The sequence below is a fragment of the Rhinopithecus bieti genome, unplaced genomic scaffold, assembly GCF_001698545.2.
Source record: "Rhinopithecus bieti isolate Rb0 unplaced genomic scaffold, ASM169854v2 scaffold_10614, whole genome shotgun sequence".
NCBI lineage: Eukaryota > Metazoa > Chordata > Mammalia > Primates > Cercopithecidae > Rhinopithecus > Rhinopithecus bieti.
Genome location: NW_016806893.1, coordinates 2,193,611 through 2,217,134, shown reverse-complemented (window position 1 = coordinate 2,217,134; position 23,524 = coordinate 2,193,611). Strand labels below are relative to the sequence as shown.

The 23,524-nt window shown below is 40.5% G+C and overlaps 1 protein-coding gene across 1 annotated transcript in view; it reads right to left on the bottom strand.

Annotated features, from left to right (window-relative positions):
* CRYBG1 (crystallin beta-gamma domain containing 1) overlaps positions 1-23,524 on the bottom strand; it is a 216,555-nt gene that overhangs the window by 34,622 nt on the left and 158,409 nt on the right. Inside the window, 7 exon segments of the mRNA XM_017878581.1 lie at positions 4,096-4,235; positions 6,919-7,084; positions 9,001-9,119; positions 9,206-9,253; positions 12,874-15,214; positions 21,284-21,685; positions 21,687-22,891. Coding sequence (XP_017734070.1) covers positions 4,096-4,235; positions 6,919-7,084; positions 9,001-9,119; positions 9,206-9,253; positions 12,874-15,214; positions 21,284-21,685; positions 21,687-22,891 — 4,421 coding nt within the window.

Here is a 23,524-nt window from a genome sequence, read left to right as displayed (position 1 = left end):
ACTTTGAATTAATATCCGAGGCAGTGTTCCACTATCCTAATGACAACAGAAATGAACAGCCAGAAAAAAAGATGCCCATCATGACACAAACCTGTCATAAATTGTACACTGTGACAGGCTCGTAACTACCACCTAGGAGACAAAACTAAACATACTGGAAAGGTAAGAAATATCATTTAAGGTAGCTTAATGTGCTTCAACATAGCCAAGCCTGAGTCATGGCACCCTCCAGACACTGATTAAAATATGATAGCAGATGCCTTTTTCATTCTTTTCTAAGGAAAGTGATGTTTCTCAACCTGACATTAATTCTTTAAAAAAAACTGTATAGACTTATTTCATGTAAAAAAATTAAAGGCAGCAAGAGATGAAGGCATTTTCTTTTGCTTAGATTTCCACTTTTCTTCCCAGTCTTTAAATACAAAAGTGCCTTCTCTTCCCTTAACTACACCCACTCCCTTTTGTGACCGTGTCCTGTGCCTGGTTTAAATGCATTCTCTATGTCAATGACTCCTAAATTTATGCCTCCAGCCTCTCCCCTGAACTCCAGCCTCACACACCTAGTCACCTTCCTGCCCACTTACTTGAATTTGCAGTTGGCATCTCAGCCTTAACCTGTCCAAAACTGAGCTCCTGAATCTCACTCTCTCCTATCCTGCTCCTCCAAGTCTTCTTCGTCTCAATAAGTGTTGGGGTTCCAAACCCTGGGCTGTCTCGGCCCCTCATACACCACACACAATCTGTCAGAAATGCTGTTAGTTCTACCTTCAAAATGCATCCAATGTCTGACCATTTCCCACCACCACCATTGCATATCTAAGCCACCATCCATTCTTGGCTGTATGATTGCGAGTGCATCCTATGTGGTTTCTTGGCTTCCACCTTTGCCTCTTTATAGATTATTTTCTATACGAACAGTCAGGCTGATCCTTCTGTTAATAACACAAGTTAGATCAAAATTCTCCAATGATTTTCCATGCCACTTAGAGAAAATCTAAATCCTCCTCCCCAAGGCCTGAAAGGCCAGATGTGACCTGAGCCCTCTCCTATCCTAACCTCCTAGTCCACTCAGCTTCAGTCACCTTGGCCTCTTAGCTATTGCCCAAGCATGCCCAGAAGGGCTTTTGCAAATGGTGTGCTTCCTCTCTGGGACTGGCTCCCTGCCCCTCTTCCCTCAGCTAGCTCCAGGGCAGACTCCCTCACTTCCTGCCAGTCCCTGCCTAAAATGTCACCAGAGTCCTTTACTAGCCACCCCATCTAAAATAGCAACATACCTGCCCCTCTCTGTAATTTATGTTTCTTGTAGCCTTTGCCATCTGACACATTATATATATATTTGTGTTGTTTATTCCTACTAGACTGACAGCTCCAGGAGAGTGGGAACATCATTTTATGTCTTCACTGCTGTATTCCCAGTGACTAGAAAAGCACCTGGCACTTGGTAGATGCTTGATTAACAGATTTACTGAATATACTTAATACATCTCATAGACACTCTTTTGGGTTTATATTTGTTAAAGTCCCAATTTCTTGTCATATTTTGACAGGGTATGCAGAGGAAATAAAAGCCTTTCCTAATTTCTACTTCTAAATTCACCACCTTTAAAAATTTCAGAGCCTTTTAAGGACTACAGGGTACCAACTGATGTAACTCAAAATGTATGCTAAAAGCAGTACATTTCTCTAAAGAAGACACACAAATGGCCGAGAGGTATATGAAAAAATATTCAACATCACTCAAGATCAGGGAAATGCAAATCAAAACCACAATGAGATACCACCTCACTCCAGTTAGAAAGGCTATTATCAAAAAGACACAATATAACAAGTGTTGGTAAGGATGTGGAGCAAAGGGAACTCTTCCACGCTATTGATGGGAATATAAATTAGCACAGCCACTATGGAAAACAGTATGGAGGCTCCTCAAAAAATTAAAACTAGAACTACTGTGTGATCTTGCAATCTCACTACTGAGTATATATCCAAAGGAAATGAAATCAAGTATGTCAAAGGATACGTGCACGTGCATGTTTATTGCAGCACTATTCGTAATAGCCAAGATACAGAATCAGCCTGAGTGTCCATCAACAGATGAAAAAATAAAGAAAATGTGGTAAAAATATACAATAGAATAAGTTCTGGTGTTCTATTGCACAGTAGGGTAACTATGATTAACAATAATATTTTTGATTATTTCAAAATAGCTAGAAGAGAGGATTCTGAATGATCTCACCACAAAGAAATAACACGTGTTTGAGGTGATGGATTTGCTAATTTCCCTGATTTGATCATTATGCAATGTACACGTGTATCAAAACATCACATTGTACCCCATAAATATGTGCAATTATTATGTGTCAATTAAAAATAATTTAAGAAGCAGTAAAATGTATACTACCCTTGGAAAATAACTTTATACATCAAGAGGAGATATTTAAATGAACATTATTCTCTACACCCCAAATTCTGCCCTAATAACTACACCTTTGTATATTGACGAACCATCACTATAGTCTTCCCTTGCCATTTTTTTACTCTTCTGGGAGAGGGAGGTTGTTTTCTGAGAGGGGCTGCCATAGGGAAAGAACACCCTCGGGCTTCTGGAGTGCTGGTAATGTTCCAGTTCTTGGCTCAAGTGGTGTCTACTTGGGTGCTCACTTTATTTGTTTAAGTGTACATTTACCTTCTGTGAACTTTTTTCTAGGTGTGTTGTATTTCAAAATGTTAAAAGTAAATAAATAAATGAACAAACTGTCATAAAGGAGGTATCTAACTCATACTTTCCTTCCCCTACAAAGCCCTGGATAAATTCTTGTCCATCCTCTACTTGAATACCCCTTGCGATGAGAAACTCTCCACCTAACAAGGCAGCCACTTCCATTTTAACTGTATTAACCATCAGAAAGTTCTTCCCTGGGTCAAGTCAAAATCCATCTCTCTCATTTCTACTGGTTTTTCCTGGGACCTGCTACGGAATAACAGAGAGCAAGTCTAATATCTCTTCTATATGACCACCTTCCAACTACTCAAGGATAGCTGCTACCAGTTCTCAATAGCCACACTTCCTGTTAAGTTGCCTAGAAGTTTTTAGTTTCTGATTTCTGAGGATCAAAAATCAGATTCTGTGATCTGTAACTGATCCTATTCCTACATTTTGCACAATCAAATCATTTTTCTAAGATATGAACAATGGCAAACCGAGACTTTTAGTAATAAATAGAATGCAAAAAGCATGATTAAGGAGTGCCTTATTGTTCACTGCGGAGATACTCCATTGTTCACTGCGGAGATACTCCATACCACTTTAGGGACAGACTGTAAACTTTTTTGACTGTCTAAACCATTAGTAAAAACATTTCAGCATTCTCTGAATATATGAATATTTATAAATTATATACATTACCACTGAACTAATACATTATGCATATTAGAAAACATATACAAAAATAAAATCTTAAGAGGTGGAGACTTTAATCAAATAGAAAGAAGCTTTCGTGTTTTTTCCTGCATCTCAGTGAATGTCTTTCACGTGCCGCGGGGCTTTGTGCTTCACCTTGGAGACCACATTCTTTAGTATTGCAGTCTGTACTTTCTATCCTCATTTCTCCCCTATCTGAGGTATTCCCATTTCCTTCAAAATATTCTTGCTGTTTCCTGTGATTTGTGAAACCAATCTCCTAGGGGCTTTGAACCAGCATTGTGTGAAAATATTCAAGGAAGTACCATGTGTGCTGGCTTCCATCCCCCCCCAGAAATATCAGAGGCGTGTGCTTTGAATTACCTCCTCTGAATCATCATGAAAATATAATCTGCTACTCAGCTTTGAATAAATCAGCTTCCTCTGTGACAAGGAAAGCCTTACATTAAAATTCAATTCCTGCCCCAACATTTCCTATATTAAATCTATATTATTTTAAGAGAGATGAATCATAACATAGGTGCAAAAGAACCAGAATTTTATGTGTCTTACAAAAATATACCTTACAGTTAATAATTACGTAACAGGATGACAAATCAGAGTATCTTAAGTCATTTTTCCAGTACTACACTCACAAAAAAACTTCATTAAAATTGTCTTTGAAAAAAAATACTTACGTGCCCCAATGTACTTTCATGGAACAAGTCTTCTGCATTACACCAAATCCCTGCATTTCTTCAGTATCATCAAAGTAGGAACTTAGGATTCCTAACCCTTCTGGTTCAGTAAATAAGTCAATGTGACTAACTCTGTAATCCTGAAAAAATATAGATGCATAGACAGTAAGAATTGCACCATACATTTAACTCTCTAGTAAGCTCATTCTTCTTCTTCTTACAACTAATCAAAATGAGCTTTAAATATACAAATACATTTCACAGAGTACCTGCCATTTTAGCCCTTTCCTGTTTCCATCCATGAACTAATAATCCACCTATTTTGGGGCAGATACACTTGCTTTAGTTATATAACTCAGTGTTGCATTCAAGCAAAGATCATCAGAAACGTATTTTATTTGAGTTTTGGAATATATTTATTTTTCTCATCCTCACTTGACCCTCCTTGGTTTGGGGTTTTGGTTCCTTTGCTCTGATATAATTATCCAAGCACGGAGACTTTAGTCTGTAGAATGGCTGCTCTTGGAGTCTTCCTCAGCCACTGTTTTGTGTCCATAAAGCCCTCTGTTGATTTGTGGTAACTCTCCTTGACTGAGTAAACCTTTATGATATTGGTTTGATCTAAGTCATAAAAGCAAAAGCACACATTCATAGTGATTTACAAATCTCTGTACTTTGGTCATTGTTCCATGCCCCGCATATCTGTGGTCCAAACAGTCTTCAAAAGGCCTCACCTGGTCGAGTGCCTAAGCATTAATGGAATATTTATTGAACCTCACCTGTGCAGCTGAGTTGGGTAAACTGAGCAACAGAAGAAATTTTAACACCTGAATAAGCTCAGATGAGGCTTTTCAAATGTTATCAAAAGGAACAACTCTAATGAACTAAAAAGGTAACCTCTAAAATATATGCTCTGACTTATGTTTATGTTTCAAGAAACCATGCACATGATCTGTAAAGAAAATATAATCCATGACATATCAGGAGCTATAACCATACCCTTTAACATGGCACCATTCAGAAAAATGTACCTCAAGGAAACAAATTAGAAAATTATAAATTACTGGCCAGGCGCAGTGGCTCACACCTGTAATCCCAGCCCTTTGGGAGGCCGAGGCGGGCAGATCACCTGAGGTCAGGAGTTCAAGAGCAGCCTGGCCAACATGGCAAAACCCCATCTCTACTAAAAACACAAAAATTAGCCGGGCATTGTGGCATGTGCCTGTAATCACAACTACTCTGGAGGCTGAGGCAGGAGAATCACTTGAACCCCCAGGAGGCAGAAGTTGCAGTGAGCCGAGATTGCACCACTGCACTCCAGCCTGGGTGACAGAGCAAGACTCCATCTCAAAAGAAAATTATAAATTATTAAATGCACAAAAACATTCTCATGGCATTACTTATAACAGTAAAAAACTGGAAACAACCTTAAGATTCACTGAAAGAAGAAATAACAAATAAATAGTGGTACCTCATTTATGTACTAAATAATAAATAATGCATTGTTTCAATGGAATATGATATTCAGCTAAACCCTAAACCTGGGGTAACATGAAAAGCTTTTGCTACAGTAAGTCTGCTACTATCAGACAGAACAAGAGATCTTGTTTTCCTTCCCCATCTTCCTGAATGCACCCAAATCCTCACCCCACCAGACTGATACCTTCCTCAGTTCCAATCCCAAAGATGTTACCAAGGGGAGTGTGATTTTCAGGAAAGTGGTATAAAGAGAAAAAAAAAGGATTGAGAACCACAGTGTTAGGATAGACAGGTGGAACAGCATTGTCCCTGTATTATGATTACAACTGCAGAAAAAGCAGACTAGAATATGGCCAGCAAAGGGTAGAAAATTCAAAAAATAAAGGGGGAGAGGGCACTTCATGATGGGAATCAGATGATATTTTCAAACATTGCTTTATTACCAATATTATTTGAGCAGTAAATAAAAACTCTAGGCAAAATATTCCATTAATGAGGACATTTTGAAACAGGGTTTCTCAAGTCTTACTTAGTCTTCTCATATTATATACTTAAAACAAATACAAGATAAATCATTTAGCATACCGATTACCACCTAAGTTACTCAGAAATGTTGACCCAGGAAGTAGGCGACGCTTTCCTCTGCCAAAACTGTTACTCATCTTTACTCATTCTCACGTCAGAATGTTCCTTTTCTCTGTATTGCATCTTGACACTCGTCTCCATTAAAACTTGGGATTTTAATTTTCTACTTAGAAGACACCATTAATTGCATTTTTAAGGTAAAGAATCATCAAATCCCAAGAGCCACAAAGAAAGACTCTGACAACACTTTTCTCATCAAATAACAAGAAACCAAGAAATTTTACCTCATCCATAAAGTGGCCTCAAATAGAGCAAGTAATATTTTGTTAAATCCACATGAAATTCTAGAGTTGATCAACCAAATTATTTTGGATTATTTATTTTCCAAAATAGAATTCCTATAAACCACTCAAAGTAATCACAACTCATACAGCAAACAAAACACTAAGTAAATGAAAAATCTGTTCATAGATGCAGAACTCATTTAAACCAAGTTATCAGGTAAAATATATTTGGAAGATGGGAACAGAAGGACAGGCATAAAAGATTTACCTTAAGGGTTTGTTGTGAAAAATTATCTAACCAATTATATTTCTTTTTAAATTCTTTAAAGTGTACAAGTAAACTTAAAATACAGAAAATACATCCATAAGGCACCAAATATGTTTCCCAATCACTTATTTCGTGAAATGAACATTTCCCTTTAAGTACGAATCCATAAATATTTGTTGAATAAAATCCAGATTTACCGCAACCTACCTGGACCACGTGTCTGATGGAACCAATCACCACTGGCTTATCAGACTCTGCTTCCTCGTGACTTTCCAAAATGTCTTCTATACCCCAGAGACCAGAGAGTTCCAATTCTCCTTCTTCTAAGGGAATGGAGTGCCCTTCAAAATTTGGTTGCTCATACAAAATCCAACTAACAATAAAACACAGCAAAACCATTAGCCAGTCTTGGTGAGAGAGGCTTTGATTACTCAAATATCCTGGCTAATTGCCATTATATATATAGTATATTAGTGGCTAATTATCTAGCAATTAAAATAGCTTAAACTCTCCCTAACACTAATATTTTACTGGGTATAATTGAGTCTCTGATAACTCATGAACTATATCAGGATCTTAGAGAACTTTGGAGTTATCTATCTGGACGCTATAGAGCTACTAATGTTCCAAGTAATTGCCAGGTGGTGGGGACTTATAAATGATAATATGTCAGATACATGGATGTTTACTGTAGTTTTTTTTGTTTTTTTCTGTCTCTCTTTTTTTTTTTTTTTTTGATACAGAGTCTTGCTCTGTTGCCCAGGCTAGAGTGCAGTGGTGCGATCTCGGCTTACTGCAACCTCCACCTCCCAGGTTCAAGCAATTCTCCTGCCTCAGCTGCCCGAGTAGCTGGGATTACAGGAATGTGCCACCAAGCCAGGCTAATTTTTGTATTTTTAGTAGAGACGGGGTTTCCCCTTGTTGGCCAGGCTGGTGTTGAACTCCTGGTCTCAAGTGATCTGTCCACCTCAGCCTCCCAATGTGCTGGAATTACAGGCATGAGCCATCATATGTGTAGTTTTGTCTCTTCATATGTGTAGAAAACATTTCTCTTAGAGAGATTTTAACTTACATATTACAGTCATATCAATGAATATGTTGGTACAAAAGACTATAGATATGATAATGGAAAGCATTTTAACAATATTCTTCCGAACAACAGCCAAACACTAAAGAAAAACCTCATGTCAACGTGTGGCAGTGTAAATGCTTACGCTTTCAAGAAAAAGAAGCCAACAAAAGCTGCAAAAGAAAGGAAAAGTACTGTTCTATAAAAACAAAATTTATGTAAAAAATTGCCACTATTATATATTGTATATTAGTGGCCAATTCTCCAGCAATTAAAATAGCATTTGTCTTCAAATTTAAGAATAAAAGCAAAACTTGTTTTTCTCATGACTATGTTGGATACATAGGAAAAAAATATTAAGAAAAAATACCTAGAAATCTAACAGGAAAGCTGCTGCATATTTAATCAAATGGAGACCAAAAGAAAAGCTTATGAATTTTTAAATCCATAAACATCCAGAGGTCTACCCTCTTTATTTCAAACAAGTTTACAAATAGGCATCAAAAGATAAGTATTATGCCAGATCAGCTATTTCTTTTTTTAAGCTGCCTTTCTCTACTCAGCTTCCTGTGTGTCTCCAAGAGGCAATGAAGTTGATAAAATGATTTCAGAAACTGTCAAAATATTTATTTTTTTTCACTAGTTTCTTTACTTAACCAAAACAATCTTTTGTGGAAATATTGGAAAGCAAATTAAATTTTAAGTTAGTGCTGCACTGAACTGTCATTAAAAAATTAGAAAAATGCCTTTACAGATTGTTTTGTTTTCCTTATAGATTTTTTTTCCTTATTGTTTCTTTACTTTGCCTTTTCCTACGTGTTCTCAAGTTTCCTTATAGATTTTTTAAAAGTCCTTTCTGGTCTATCAACACGACTAATGCAATTCTTATCAACCTCATTTAAAGGTCATCAACCAAAAGTATGTTATGGGCCCTGATTTATGATTAGTTCAAAGCAATATTATGGGGAAACATGGGAAAAGAAGCTTGTTCTACTGTACTGTTCTGATTTTCTCCCATAAACATGTATCACTGCTATAATCAGAAACATGATTTAAAATGACATTGTTAAGATATGAATCCCTTATCTTACCATGAGTAGTATTTCCTGTGCTTTCCATTGCTAAAGCCATAATTTTAAACTAGTAGTGAGGACTAAAAAGGTAATCAAGCATGCAAAAGACAAACATTCGACATCAGGAACTTAAAGTGCCATTCTTACCATCCTCTAACAACTTTTATGAGTATCACTGGAGAGAGGCTCCAAGAACTGCAATCCTGAATGTCACTGAAAACTTCAATGCACTTCTCGGAGACATCAGGTTCACTATATATCACTACCTGCATAAAACGAAAGTGGTAGCACAATTTGTTATGCTCTATCAGACCAAAATAGAATCAAGGCTAGAAACAGAAAATAATCTTACCTTTCCAGGTCGGGGATTGAGTTTATTTTGGACACTTCCTCTAAGTGTCTGTAATCAGATGAACAAAAACACAACAAATAATTACAACTTCACATAACAATCTTCTTTTTCCACCCATGATCCTCTAGGTAGGTCACACTTATCCCACACTGTATTGATTTTGAAACGTCCACTCTAATCGATGCTAAAGTTGTATTAAAATTCGAGTTTATACTTTTAAATTAAGGTTTTTTTCACCTCTACCTGAATTTGCCATTGCAATTTCTCCTAATTTAAATGTCTAGGCTATTTCCACCAACGCTAGAAAATTCAGGGCACATATGTTTCTTGTCAGTTCACAGAATAAGAACTCAGCTAAGAAATTCTAATTCAAATAATATCAGTATCATATCAAATAAAGAGAAATTATAATATATTAATCACTTACCTAGAAAGAGCAGAATCAATTTTGTGTTCATATATATACCCTATCTGAATCCATACAAATATTGTTTTCTCATAGTAAATCTATAATCATATAACAACCACTAGTCTAAACAGAAGTGTTTACGGTATATATGGTATATTTCATAATGTTCATTGCACATAGTATATTTAATCCCCCTTTTTTTTCTTTTGAGATGGAGTCTCACTGTCACCAGGCTGGAGTGCAATGGCGTCATCTTGGCTCACTGCAACCTCCGTCTGGGTTCAAGCGTTTCTCCTGCCTCAGCCTCCTGAGTGGCTGGGACTACAGGTGCATGCCACCAGCCCAGCTAATTTTTGTATTTTTCTTTTAGTAGAGATGGGGTTTCACCATGTTGGCTAGGATGGTCTCGATCTCTTGACCTCCTGATCTGCCTGCCTCGGCCTCCCAAAGTGCTGGGATTATAGGTGTGAGCCACCAAGCCTGGCCTAATCCTGCTTTTTTGATAGACAAAATGCATTTTAATATGTTTCCAAAACTAATCATTTTCAAGACCATCTGACAAGACCAGTAAAACCAGAAATGCATAAGATAATAAAATAGTAATTATATATGTTAAAATATTACAAAACACGAACTACTTTCAATGCTGACCAGGATGCCTATTTTAGGAACTGCCTTTGCTCTGACTGCTCTTGCATCACACCAGAGTGTGATATGCCCAGAAGACCACAAAAGGCTGGGGTGCGGTGGATCAAGCCTGTAATCCCAGCACTTTGGGAGGCCGAGGTGGGCAGATCACCTGAGGTCAGGAGTTCGAGACCAGCATGGCCAACATGGCAGAACACTGTCTCTACTAAAAATACAAAAATTAGCCGGACGTGGTGGTGCTCACTTATAATCTCAGCTACTTGGAAGGCTGAGACATGAAAATTGCTTGAACCTGGAAGGCGGAGAGGTTGCAGGGAGCCAAGAACGTGCCACTGCACTCTAGCTTGGGTGACAGAGCAAGATTCTGTCTCTTAAAAAAAAAAAGTCCATAAGGGCCCCCCTAGAGCATTATCAGAAGCCAAATGGTATATACCTATTTATGCATATATATACACTAGAAGTAGATAAAATGAAGAAAAAGCCTAAAATTTAAAACAAAATTCAGGTAAAACCTTCATGATTGAATAGTTATCCAATCAACAAAAGCCCAGGACCTAAAGAAAGGCCATTATTTTTTAATCATAAAAAGGACTAGAAAAGTATAAAGATTTTATTTTCCTTTTATGTCATTTGACTTGATTTTTATAAGGAAACTGTATATTCTGTTATCAGCTTTGTCAGACTGTAGTTAAATAAGGAAAGTGATCTAAGAACAATTAAAAAGAACAAAGCAGTAATGAATGGGAAGTGGACCAGCGGAAATTTTGTGCTTGAGAGAAACAGTTAAGAATTTTATGATTTCTGGGTACCATAGGCTGATTCAGTCTTATTTGTTTATAGGAGTGGTTCTCAAAGTGTGGTTCAGAGGCCACTGAGGGGTCTCCAAGATCCTTTCAGGTAGTCCATGAGATCAAAACTATTTTCATAATAAGAAGAGGTCATCTGCCTTTTTCATCTCTCTCTCAAATGTCCAGTGGAGTACAAGGCTCCATGATGTGTGATGGCATCATTGCTCTGAGCACTGCTGCAGTGTGCACTTGTATGTTCTGGTGTTTTACAATTTTCTCAGCAATCATTTCTAATATAATCATTTCTGATAGGCAGAACCCATACAAACAAAAGCTCATTGGGGTTCTCAATCATTTTTAAATGTAAAGGGTCCTAACACCAAACATCTGAAAACCAAACTTTACCCAAACTTTACGAAAGTTTATGAAATCACATGAAAAAGGGATCTGCACCTCTGCTGGAAACCCAACCATATATTTTGAAAGAGCTTGCAACATCACATTCTCTGACAGGACCAATACAATACATTGAACTATGCTGCAGTACCCCGTACAGACCAGGAAAAGTGCAAGGTATTTTCTGCCTGGATAAACTGGGCTGGATTGCAGTCCACACTTGCCAGATAGCTGGGTTCACAGGACGAACCACTAGAATACAAGCCACACTAAGGCTTCTAGCCTGGCAGAGCTGATCACTAAACTCATATCCCACCTTCCTTTCTCATAGTCCTCACTTAACTTAAATAAGCTTGGTAACAAAAAGGCACAAATTCACATCAAAAACTGAGTAAAGTAAACATCTTCTGAAGAGAGATAAAAAAAGATGCAGAAATCAAAATTATTCCCCAAAATCATGTTTTGCTGTCTTCTAATATTTAAGATCCAATGAAAACCAAAATTCTTTACTCCCCACAGCTTTGCAGGGGAAGAAAATATTTCCCTAATGAAAACTAATTCCCAATAAAGAGAAAATACTTTCTCAATTGCATAGGATAAATACCCATTGCTACCTATGGGAACAAAGAGTGAATCTCACAGAGATAAGGATTAAGAAAAAGTTTCCCTGGCTGAGGACTTCCCAAATAGAGGAAGCTGCTTCACAAATCTTCAGAATTCTAAGTATGGCACTGAGCATTTTTACATAGAATAGGTAAGAAAAAGCATCTTGTCTGTCTCTGAACTCCAAAAGTTTACCTATATCTTTCATAATAACACATATAAATTCACATGTGCCTTAAAAGATCACGTGCCAGCCAGTCAAGATGGCTCACACCAGGTAATCCCAACACTTTGGGAGGCCGAGGCAGACGGATCATGAGGTCAGGAGTTTGAGACCAGCTCGGCCAATATGGTAAAACCCCCGTATTTGTATTTTTAGTCTTTACTAAAATACAAAATTAGCCAGGCGTGGTGGCATGCACCTGTATTCCCTGCTACTAGGGAAGCTGAGGCAGAAGACTCACTTGAACCCAGGAGGCGGAGGTTGCAGTGAGCTGAGATTGCATCACTGCACTCCAGCCTGGGCAACAGAGCAAGACTGTCTCGGAAAAAAAAAAAAAAAAAAAAATCATGTGCCTTAAAACATTTGTAGCTTTATCTCCCTGCGAGACTACAGAGGCCTTCAGTGAAGATTCTGAGTACATTTTTTTCTTGCCCTCTAACAGTCTCTTGTACATTGCAGGTTTTCAAATGTGTGATGAATGAATAAAAACTATAGCACATGAGCTTAACCATTTCTAAAAGAATAACAGGAGTTGCTCATCATCGCTCTCTTCCCTTGCTTTATAAATATCCCAAATAAATAATAATACATTGCTACTTACCATTGTGTCTGATAATGACATTCCAGAAAAAGAAATGCTTGGGTCATACCGGCTTGATTTGAAAAGACCCATGAAGTCGGTGTCACTGTTTCCGCAGTTTGGCAAGTTTGATTTAAGAACATTTTCAGTATGATTAGCCTTTTCCATATCATTGTTCTTCAGTTTTGAAAATTCAGAAAATTTAGTTTCCAGCAAGTGTAGGTTGCTTCGTGAATCCAGATCTTCTTTATCTTCTTTGGTTTTCTCTTTTCGTGGGTATTTTTCCATGTGGCTTGGACTTTTCAAACTGGAGTGTGATGTACTTGACGAGTTGAAATTGAAGACCTTTAAGGAGTTGTCGGGTAGATTTGACTGTTCTTTTTTCAAACCACAGGGCGGGGCACTCTCAGTCGTGGGCTGTGACACTGAAGACTGAGATAGGGAACCGTTCTGAGAAGTACTGAAAGCCGTGGTCATAGTGTTGACTGATGTCACAGAAGGAGAAAAGATTTTGTCTTGTGGTAAGGAAGATAACAAGCTTGAGAAAAGTGCACTTTTTTCTAGTCTCGATCTCTTAATGCCACCACTTGTGATGTCCCTGTTTTCTTTGTCATTGATTTCTGACATCACCAGAGGCTCACTGTTCCCATTAGTGTTGGTGTGCAGGGACTTGAAGAGGACACTCTGTTCAGCAGATGCACGTTTGGGTCTCAGTTGGGATTTTGTGTCAAGGCTCTGCATCAAATGTAAAGCCGGGGACATTTCTGGCTGACTTTCCTTCTTCTTCCCCAAACCAAAGGTAAACACACTGGGATCAAACACCTTTTCTAAATGGTCTTCGTGAATAGGAGGCATGGCAAAGTGAGGAGCAGGAGAGTTTGGCATCCTGGCCTTCTTTCTTTTCATGGGCATACAAACTGCACTATCCATCTGTTTTATAATTTCAGTGAATTTTTCCATATCAGAAGAAGAATCAAATACACTGTCATCACTACCAGCAGAAATGTTCAAAAGACCAGCAGGGCTATTCCGGCCGTGTCTAACAGTCTGATCTGGCCTTTGAGGAGTGTCTAAGTGATTTCCGCTGCTGGGAGAGTTGGTGGGACTAGATTCAGTCATCAGGGGTGTTCTGTTGCCCTGACTTTGAGCCTGAATAGGCAAAGTTTTCTCTGATGCTGGTGGCACGACTTGTGGGCCAGATTTTGCCGCGAGCTCTGCTGTGCAATGAGAGTGTTCGGGTGACATGCTCTTATTGCCCAGTACTTCCTCTTGTAGGGGAGCACAACTTGCAACGGAAACCACTTCAGGTTCATTACTGTGACAAGTTGGCAACTGCACTTCTCTAACTTCAGAGCTCTCTGGGATGACCTGGGAGCTCACATCCTGGGTGCTCTCCACGGGGAGCACGAAGGACCTGACCTGGACGAGGACTCTGGATGGACACTCACTTCCCACAGCTTCTGGACTGTGCTCTGTGGACAAAGGAGGGTTTGTCTCTCCTCCAAGTTCTGAAAGTGGCATTTTCTCATTGTTCTGATGAGACACAGGCAAAACACATCCTTTATGATTTTCTGACACTCTTAGATCAGTGCACGGAAAACTGCTTATGGGCGATTGAACACATGTGTCTTTGGCAATATCCCCAGGAGTGGGTGCAGACAGTGAAAGAGAAGGCTCAGGAGATGACTCAGTAGGGGCCTGTGAGTCAGAAAATGTATGCTGTGGCTTTGGCATGGCTGTTGGAGGTAAATCTTTGGTATCCACAGTGATGGGGATGTCTTGTGCTGCATTGGTTACATTTTCAAGTACAAGTCTTTTGCTGTCTGCAGCCTCTGAGCCCTTCTCTAAGAGCTTATGATCTTTGACAGGAATCAGAGCAGAAGCCACTGGTTCTGAAGGGCAGCCAGCATCTATTTGCACATCTGCTTTATCATCTTGGTTAGGTTGAGGACCAAGAGCTTGATTCTCAGAAGGGTCTCCATTCATTCCTCCGGTTGCTGGTAGAATCTCTTCTTCTGAGAGAGTAACTTTGGTTTCTACAGCAGTTTCCTTCACCAGCACACCATTCTGGGGACTGTTTGGCATTACTTTCTTTTCAGGTTGCTCCATTTCTTTGGCTTTTTTGGCTAAATTCAACTTCGCCCTCCCAACAAACGTTTTACTAGAGGCAGGAGTGTTCCTTGTGCCTCGAATGTCAGTGTGTCTTGGGCTACTGTTTGCCCGTTTGTTTTCAAATAAGGAGATTTTGGTGGCAGTGTTGCCTTTGTGAACTGGCTGGCTAAATGGATTGTGCTCATTTCCCAAACTGTCAGGATTCTTAGGGGTTTTAAGATTTAGTTCCACATGTTTGGGCTTGGCAGGGCTGTGAGGAAAAAGCAGGAAGATAAAGTTATTGACCTAGTTTTAAAAAGTGAACACACAAACCAACTAATTATAAAACTAGGAAAAGCCAACATCTCCCTGATATATAACATTTGGAGTGTGGGGTGTGTGTGTGTGTGTGTGTGTGCACACATGTGTTTTTAAGACAAAGTCTTGCTCTATCGCGAAGGCTGGAGTACAGCTGTGTGATCATAGATTGCTGCAGCCTGAAATTCCTGGGCTCAGGCAATCTTCCTGCTTCAGCCTCTCAGGTAGCTGGGACTACAGGCACATACCACACACCCAACTAATTTCTTTATTTTTATTTTTTGTAGAATGGGGTCTATGTCACCCAGACTGGTGTCTCAAACTCCTGGCTTCAAGCAACCCTCCCATCTTGACCTCCCCAAGTGCTGGGATTACAGGCATGAGCCACCATTCTCTGCCACATTTGTTTTTCAATGAAACTATTTTTAAATAGTCTTAAGTACACTATCAACTATTTTTAATGGGTGTTTTGCTTGCATATGAGGGATCGGGAGATTATATAGCCAAGAAACTCCAGGGATGAGGGATGAACTAATTTATTGAGCACCTAGCATGTATGCACAGTGCTTGGCACTAGAGTTGGAAGACATCTTAAGGCCTGAAGAACATTAGAAGAAATTTAAATATTTAATGCGTTCCCATACTCCAACATCAATTATATATTTTATTTTAGCATAACTTTTAAGTATTATCTCAAAAGGATAGATTTTAAAATTCATCTACTATTGACCTCTTTGGATATTTTATTCCTCTCATCCTTCCCCCATAAGATTTTCTCTGATTATAAGTGTGTTCACTATAGCAACTTTGAGTAATATTTAAAAATCACTGATAATCCTACCAGTCAGAGAATATCCCTGTTAACATTTTAAACATTTCTAATCTTTTATATGCATAATATTTTGAATAGAATTGAGATTATTCTGTTCATATAATTTGATATCTTGCTTTTTCAAGAAATAAAATGACTTAACCTTACAGTTAACATTTTTCAGATTACCAAAAAATTTGTTTGAAAAGCTGTCTTAATGCTGCATGGAAGTCCATCATATGGATGTACCATCATTTACTTATCAATTATGCAGCTGTTGGTTTTGTCATCACTTCTTGGGCAAGAGAGTCTCCCCTTTCTCTGTCACATTTCTTGGGTATAGTTACCCCCAGTGGAAATAATAAGTCTTTGAATGTACACAGTGCTTTCTTTCAGAGAAACAAATGTGCTCTGTTTGGCATTCTCTGGCTCTGGTCCTGGCTTTTATGCTAATTATCTGTGTGAACCTGGTCAAGTTACTTTACCTCTCTGGACTGTACCTTCTTCATCTTTAAAAAAATGAGATGGTTTAGAACAGAGTTGTTTTTATTTCCCCCAACTTACAGTTGAAGGAATCCCTGGGGTTCTCTTCAAGGGCTACAGTTGGGGAAAGTAGGGACAGGGATGGGGCTGTCCACTCTCCTTTCAACCAGAATCACTCCCAGTATCAGTTTTATTTATTGCTCCTATTTAAACTTTCTTAGAAGAAAGGGTTCCACAGCATATAGATAGATAGATAGATAGATAGATAGATAGATAGAGATATATTTATAATAAATATTATAAAAATTAGTATAAGCATAGATTATAGGAGATCTATATATTTATAGTATTATCTCTATAGTATAAATCTAATATGATAGTCATATATTTATATCTAAGATATCTATACTAACAGTGATCTACATATCTAATCTATATATTAATACTGTACCTATATAGATCTATCTCTATCTATCTATCTATCTATCTATCTATCTATCTATCTATCTATCCATATCTCCCAGCACTTTGGGAGGTGAAGGAGGGAGGATTGCTTGAGCTAAGGGGTTCAAGACCAGCCTGAGCAACATACTGAGACCCAGTCTCTACAAAACAAAACAAAAATTAGCCAGGTGAAGTGGTGCATGTCTGTAGTCCCAGCTACTCCAAAGGCAGAGGTGGGAGATAACTTGAGTCCAGAAGATCAAGGCTGCAGAGAGCTATGGTCGTGCCACTGCACTCCAGCTTAGGTGCCAAAGCAAGACTCTGTCTCAGAAAAAAAAAAAAAAAAAAAGGCTAAACCATTGGTCTAGTGGTTTATAAAATGGGAGAGATAAAGCATAACCACTAACAGTCACTGATTGTCAAGAACTTGAGAAATGCTTCAACGGGCTCACCTAATTCATATACAACTTTATACATTCTATTTTTGGCTGAGGAAGTTGAGGCATCAAGAAGGAACTTGCCTGAGGTTATGCAGCTAATAAGTGACAGGGCCACAATTTGAAGCCAGGTGCTCTGGTTTCAGATGCCATGCTCCTAACCACTAAACTATTCTACTTCCTCAGATAAGCTTGGACTATACCCGCCTGGATGAGCTCCTCTGGTTCTTTCCATCTTTATCATTTAAAGTCAGTGAATTATCATGAGATCCATAAAATAACACAGACTTTAGAGGCCACTTTGATAATGAGAACATACAAGTGGAGACACTGAAATCCCATGCTGCCTCTCCTTCATGGACTTGGCCTTCATGAAGCTTGGGCCTGGCTAGGTGCAGTGGCTCATGCTTGTAATCCCTACATTTTAGGAGGCCAAAGCGGGTGGATCACTTGAGATCAGGAGTTCTGAGACTGGCCTGGCCAACATGGTGAAACCCCGTCTCTACTAAAAATACAAAAATTAGTCAGGTGTGGTGGCACATGCCTGTAATCCCAGCTACTCGGGAGGCTGAGGCTGGAGAACTGCTTAAACCCAGGAGGTGGAGGTTGCAGTGAGCCAAGATTGTGCCACTATACTCCAGCCTGGGCAACAGAGTGAGACTCTGTCTCAAAAAAAAAAAAAGAAGCTTGGACCTAAGGAGCTTCTACAAGGGACAGGCAGTATGACTGCTGGCGAGTCACCTTATCCTTTTGGATAAAATACAACTGGGCTGGATACCATCAAGTCCTCTCCAAAAGCAGCACTGAGAATTTAGATTTTAATTTTTTCAAATTTTATTTGATACTAAATTTGAGGCTGGCATCAGTGTCTAATGCCTGTAATCCTAGCATTTCGGGAGGCTGAGGCAGGTGGATCGCTTGAATCCCGGAATTTGAGACCAGCCTGGGGAACATGGCAAAATCCTGTCTCTAAAAAAATACAAAAATTAGCCAGACATGGTGGTGCACCTGTAGTCGCTGCTACTAGGGAGGCTGAGGTGGGAGAATCACCTGAGCCTAGGGAGGTCGAGGCTACAGTGAGCCATGATCATGCCACTGCACTCCAACCTGGGTAACAGAGTGAGACCCTGTCTCAAAAATAAATAAATAAATAAATAAATTTGATCTCTGCTCATAAATTTCTCCCAGGCATTGCTTTCCCCAATATCTCCATAAGATACTTAGGCTCCCTTATTGCAGGCCCATACCTTAAATTTAAAAGGAAAATTAATTTATAAGCATTTCCTTAAAGATCAAATTACAAAACCAGTGAGATGATTAGAAATAGAAAACTTTGATTTGCTATCAGTTAATGAGGGATGGTCACATACCAGAGAACATACTTTTTAAATATTCTCACTAATCAGTTCAAGGAAGGGTACTCAATTCATATAATGAAGTGTATCTTATGATGTAAATAGGAAACACTACAGGTTAGCAGGCTACCTTAAGGACAGGAAACACATATCTGCACATTAAAGATTTACACCAAGATCAAAATAAATTTTACAACCAAACTTTCTGTGCTATTAAGTTGTGCTACCAAGAGTCACTACAATTAACCTAGTTCAGACTGATTAAAAGGAAGGCTCCTATAATTCATGTTGTAATGCCTTCATTATGAGAGAGGGGAAAATAATTTGGAGTCCAAAAAGCCATAGTTCTATTATAAGAGGAAAATTCTCCTTATTCTACATATACCATTTTAAGAATTTCAACATTCAGCACTTGGTAGAGAACTTGAAGGAATAATTTTTCTAACAGCATAAAGAAACATGTTACTTCAGTGGCATTATTTTCAGGGAATATGAAATAGTTTTCTAACTCTTCAGTCTCAAATTGTTTTAAAGAATAATCTGATTAACATCTTGCGACACGGTCATAGGAAGAATTAAAGGGTCTGAAAAAACCATCAGTCACAAAGAAATGGGTCAAAGGACTAGAAATAATTATTAATTTTTAAGTCAATAATTTGCCAAATGACCATGTGCAAGGCACCGCGCAAAACAAATACATTGAATGTCTGGTAAAGAAAATTTTTAGGTAGAAATTAATCAGAACTGAGAAAGAGACATTTGGTTTAGTTCTATTACAGAGAACAGCACACGAAGAATTTCATTATAAGATCATCTTTCCTGTTTGTTTAGCCTACTCTTTCACAGTGTAACATTTCTGGTTTTTCTACTGGTGTCTTCTGATTGGAAGACAGGTGAACCATCCTTCATAAGGTACACAGCAATGTTTCTCTAAGGCTCACATTTAGGAGGCTTTAGCATTCAATCACACTGGTCTTCTATAAATAATAGGCATCATTCACCCAGCTTATTTCTCTGTTGCTAACTACCATTACAGAATAAATCACTGACTATATCAAAGGTCTCCTGGTTGGCAGCTCGTGAGGTAGTCAAGTTATTCATTAAGCATACTTCCCTCTCAGAGTTCCTCTAAAGCTTACTTACCCAAGAAATCAAATAGAATGAAAGAAACCATTAAGTTCAAGAATTATAATGATAATGTTGTTAAAATACCCACTCTTTGAACAAATATGTAAATGGAGGAAAAACTTAAGCACTTAATCATTATTCACCTGTGCTAAGTGGGAGTGGTAAGGGAGAAGAAGTGTGGGAAGGGAGGGTCTTACCAGTTTCAGAGTACCTTGCCTATCCTGTCCACCTATACGAATTGCATTTATGATCAAGGCACAAGGGCCAGATCCTCCAAAGCACCAGCAGTGATTTCTTCCTTGCTAGCACTTCCCCTGGCTTTACAGATGGTAACATTCATTTGGCAATTTCATCAGATATCATCTCGTATTGTTGTTTGATTTGTGTGCGTCTTGTGTGCCAGATGGGGCTATAAAAATTTCAGGGCAATATCCTGAGTCATAGTTGTAGGGATTTTTCCCTACAGTGCCTAGCACAGTATCTTGCACAGAAAGTATTAAATAAATTACTTGTGAAATGAATAAACTTAACAGCAAGTAGTCACAGTTGTTTTGTGCTTTCATGCAGCACAAAGAGGAAGAAGCAACCAAGATACATGAATTAGGGACTTTTGAAAAGGCTTAGGCCAATAATGCACTACGTTCCATAAAATGTTTTGGAATCATCTTAAACTCACACCTGTCACAGCTGCTTTCATGTAGCAAATAATCTTTTGTATGATTATTGATCTTTATTTCAATAACTGAAAACTGCTTTTCAACCTGGGTCCAAAAGTATCACCAGACTCCCTAACATTATAAAGGGGAAGAAGCAACCAAGATAGTTGTATTAGGAACTTTTCTTGCGTGTGTGTGTGTGTTTAAAACTTTTTGCCAATAAATGCACTGAGTTCCATAAAAGGTTCTGTGAATTCTCTTAAAACTCACACATGTCAAAGCTACTGGGTCGTACTTAACATGTTACTGTTTGCTCCATATTTTGAAATTCACAGCACATGTATTTTAAGAACATCCCACGTTGGAACACCCTTGTACATTTTGAATAAAGAATAGAATCAGTTCATGTCAGGTCGTGAGGTCTTATCTCTCATCTACATAAACTTTGAGCTTCAAGGAAAATCCTATTTTTACATTCGTTAAACTTAAATCTTGTGTTAAAAAGGGAACTAACTGAGGAGGCTGCCACGGGTGTCATCTTAAACCTTGACTGTGTAAACTGGCCCTTCACTATCTTAAGTTCAGCATGGAGGGGAAAGCTCAGTGACCAGACATTTCTTCCACAATGCAAAGACCCCGAGCCTCTCAGAGCCGACCCCCAGCACATTTGCGGACAGCAACTCAGCCGGGACTTGCGCGGCTACTTACAGGGTCACTTTAGTGGTCACCGTCGACCTGCCCACGCCGAAATGGTTCCTGGGCTTCAAGCCGTCGGCGTCGGAAGCTCCAGGCACTCCGGCCGCTCTGCCCAGCTCTTTGCTTCGACCTCCCTCTGCCCGGCCGTCGAAGTGGTTGGGAAGGGGGCCCCTCTTGTGCTCGGGCTTGATCTCCGGCAGCAGCGAGCTGCTCTTGACCGGGAGCTCGCGGGGGACGGCCCGGGCCGCCTCCTCCCCGCTCTCGGCCGCAGCGCCCTTGGTGACCGGGCCGGGATCTGGCACCCTCTTTGGTGGAGACTCCTTGGCGGGAGCCCGCGGGCCGCTGGCGGGCGGGGCGGGCACGGCCTCGAGGGCACGGCTCCTGCCCTTCCTCTTGGTGGGGACGAGGCCGGGGTGGCTGCTTGCTCCGGTCCGACTCGCCTCGGAGCTGCCCTTTGGGGCCGGGGCCGGGCTTGGACTCTGGGCTCGCAGCGGAGACAACGCCCCCGTCGAGGGCGGCCCGCGGAGATTTCACTTTCTTTTCTGCCGAGGAGGAGTCGCTGGCCGCGTTTGGCGCCACTTCGTCGTCGAACACCGCGTCGTCCCTGGCCGCGCTCTCAGGGAGCTCGGCATCCGCACCGGGGGAGTCGGTGGATTTCTGCGACCTCCTCCGCCTCCCAGACCTGCGGCCGCTCGACTTCTTCTCCATGTCGTCCCAGTCACCGCAATCTTCCGCCCTGGGAGTAATCACGACCGGCTCGTCCACTTGCGCCCCCTCAGTCTTACTCAAGTAGATGTCCAAAGTTAGCACCTTAGTAGGGTGGGCGCGACCCCCGGGCTGGGCTGTGCAGTCTGCCTGCGCGGAGCTGGCCGTGTGCGCTGCACCCTCGGCTGGAGGCTCACCTGGCAGAGCAGACGCGCCCTTGGGGGGCTGGATGCGGGCGTCGCGGGGCCTCAGGGAGCCTTCTTCCACACACACACCTGGGGCTCCGTCAGGGTCCTCGCCTGGTTCTTCCCTGGGCCGCTCCCGGGTGGGCGACCCCGGCGCACCCCTCGCACCCAGCAAAGCCTCCTGTTCGTGGCCAGCACCTGGTGAAGCGTCCTCCCCCGTACTGCGGGCGGGCGTCTCTGCGTTCTCTTGCCTGGAGGAATTTCCCTGCGAGGAATGCAGCTGCTTGGCAGCGGTGGTGGCATCTGGGAAAGGCTCTCCCTCTGCCTCCAGAGGTTCTAATTGGGGTGAATCATTTTCATGGCACTGCTGCACAGCCACAGCCGCTTCACTGCTGTTCCAGCGAGGTGACAGCTCGGCGTCATGGGGGGCTGCGGGGCCACTGCTCTCGGGGAGCTCGCCCTCTGCCTCCCGAGGATTCTCCCGGGGGGAGCCCTCCTCACTCGTGTCCGCTTGCTTCAGCTGGCTGCTCTGAGATCTGCTCTTCTCACTCTCTCTCTCTGGGAGATTAGAAGAGGCTACCACATCTTTGGGAGACAGTGGTTTGGCATTTGATCTGGTGGGACTCTCTAGCCCGTTTCTACTGTTCCTTCTCCTTCCTGTAGTGAATAGAGTGCCAAGTTTCCCCAAAACTGGCTTCCTTCTGTTCTCTTCTGGAGGTTGTGCTCTGGACTGAAAAATAAAAGGGATGAGGAGGGAACATATGAGAATCTGGTGTTTTTCCCCTTAGACGTACATTACAGAACTGCCAGCCAAAATGATAACAGACCAGAGTTTTTAATTGAAAATGATAAAGTTATGTTTATGTTACATTCATTCCAACAAAATAAACTCTGGTTTTACTTTTGAATTTTTCTTGAACACCTTAAGTTTCTGGCACTAGTTAGAATAGCATTTTCTTTGAATTCTTGTTTTTTAAAGGAAAATTTGAACGCTCCAAATAATCACATAATCACAAAATAAATAGTTCCTTGCTCTATCTAGCTTTTTTACCTTCTTCCTCAATAAAGATGCAATTTATAAACAGCCGTGCGTGTGACCATGGGGCAGCAGTAAACACATTAAAGTATTCTAAGGCGGACTTTCCCCAAAACACCGCCCTTTCTTTTTGTAGGCGGGAAGGAGGACGAAGAAAAAAAACCAGTTCTAGCAGCCTTCTCCTCGAGAACAGTTAAGAAGCCACCCGGGTTCAACATACAGTACTTGCAACAAGAAAACCTTAAGCAAGCTCGGAGGAAGCGAGCACCTGGGCCCCGCCTTACCGAGCTCCAATGGGAGAGGAGGGCGCGAGCGTTCAAACACCCG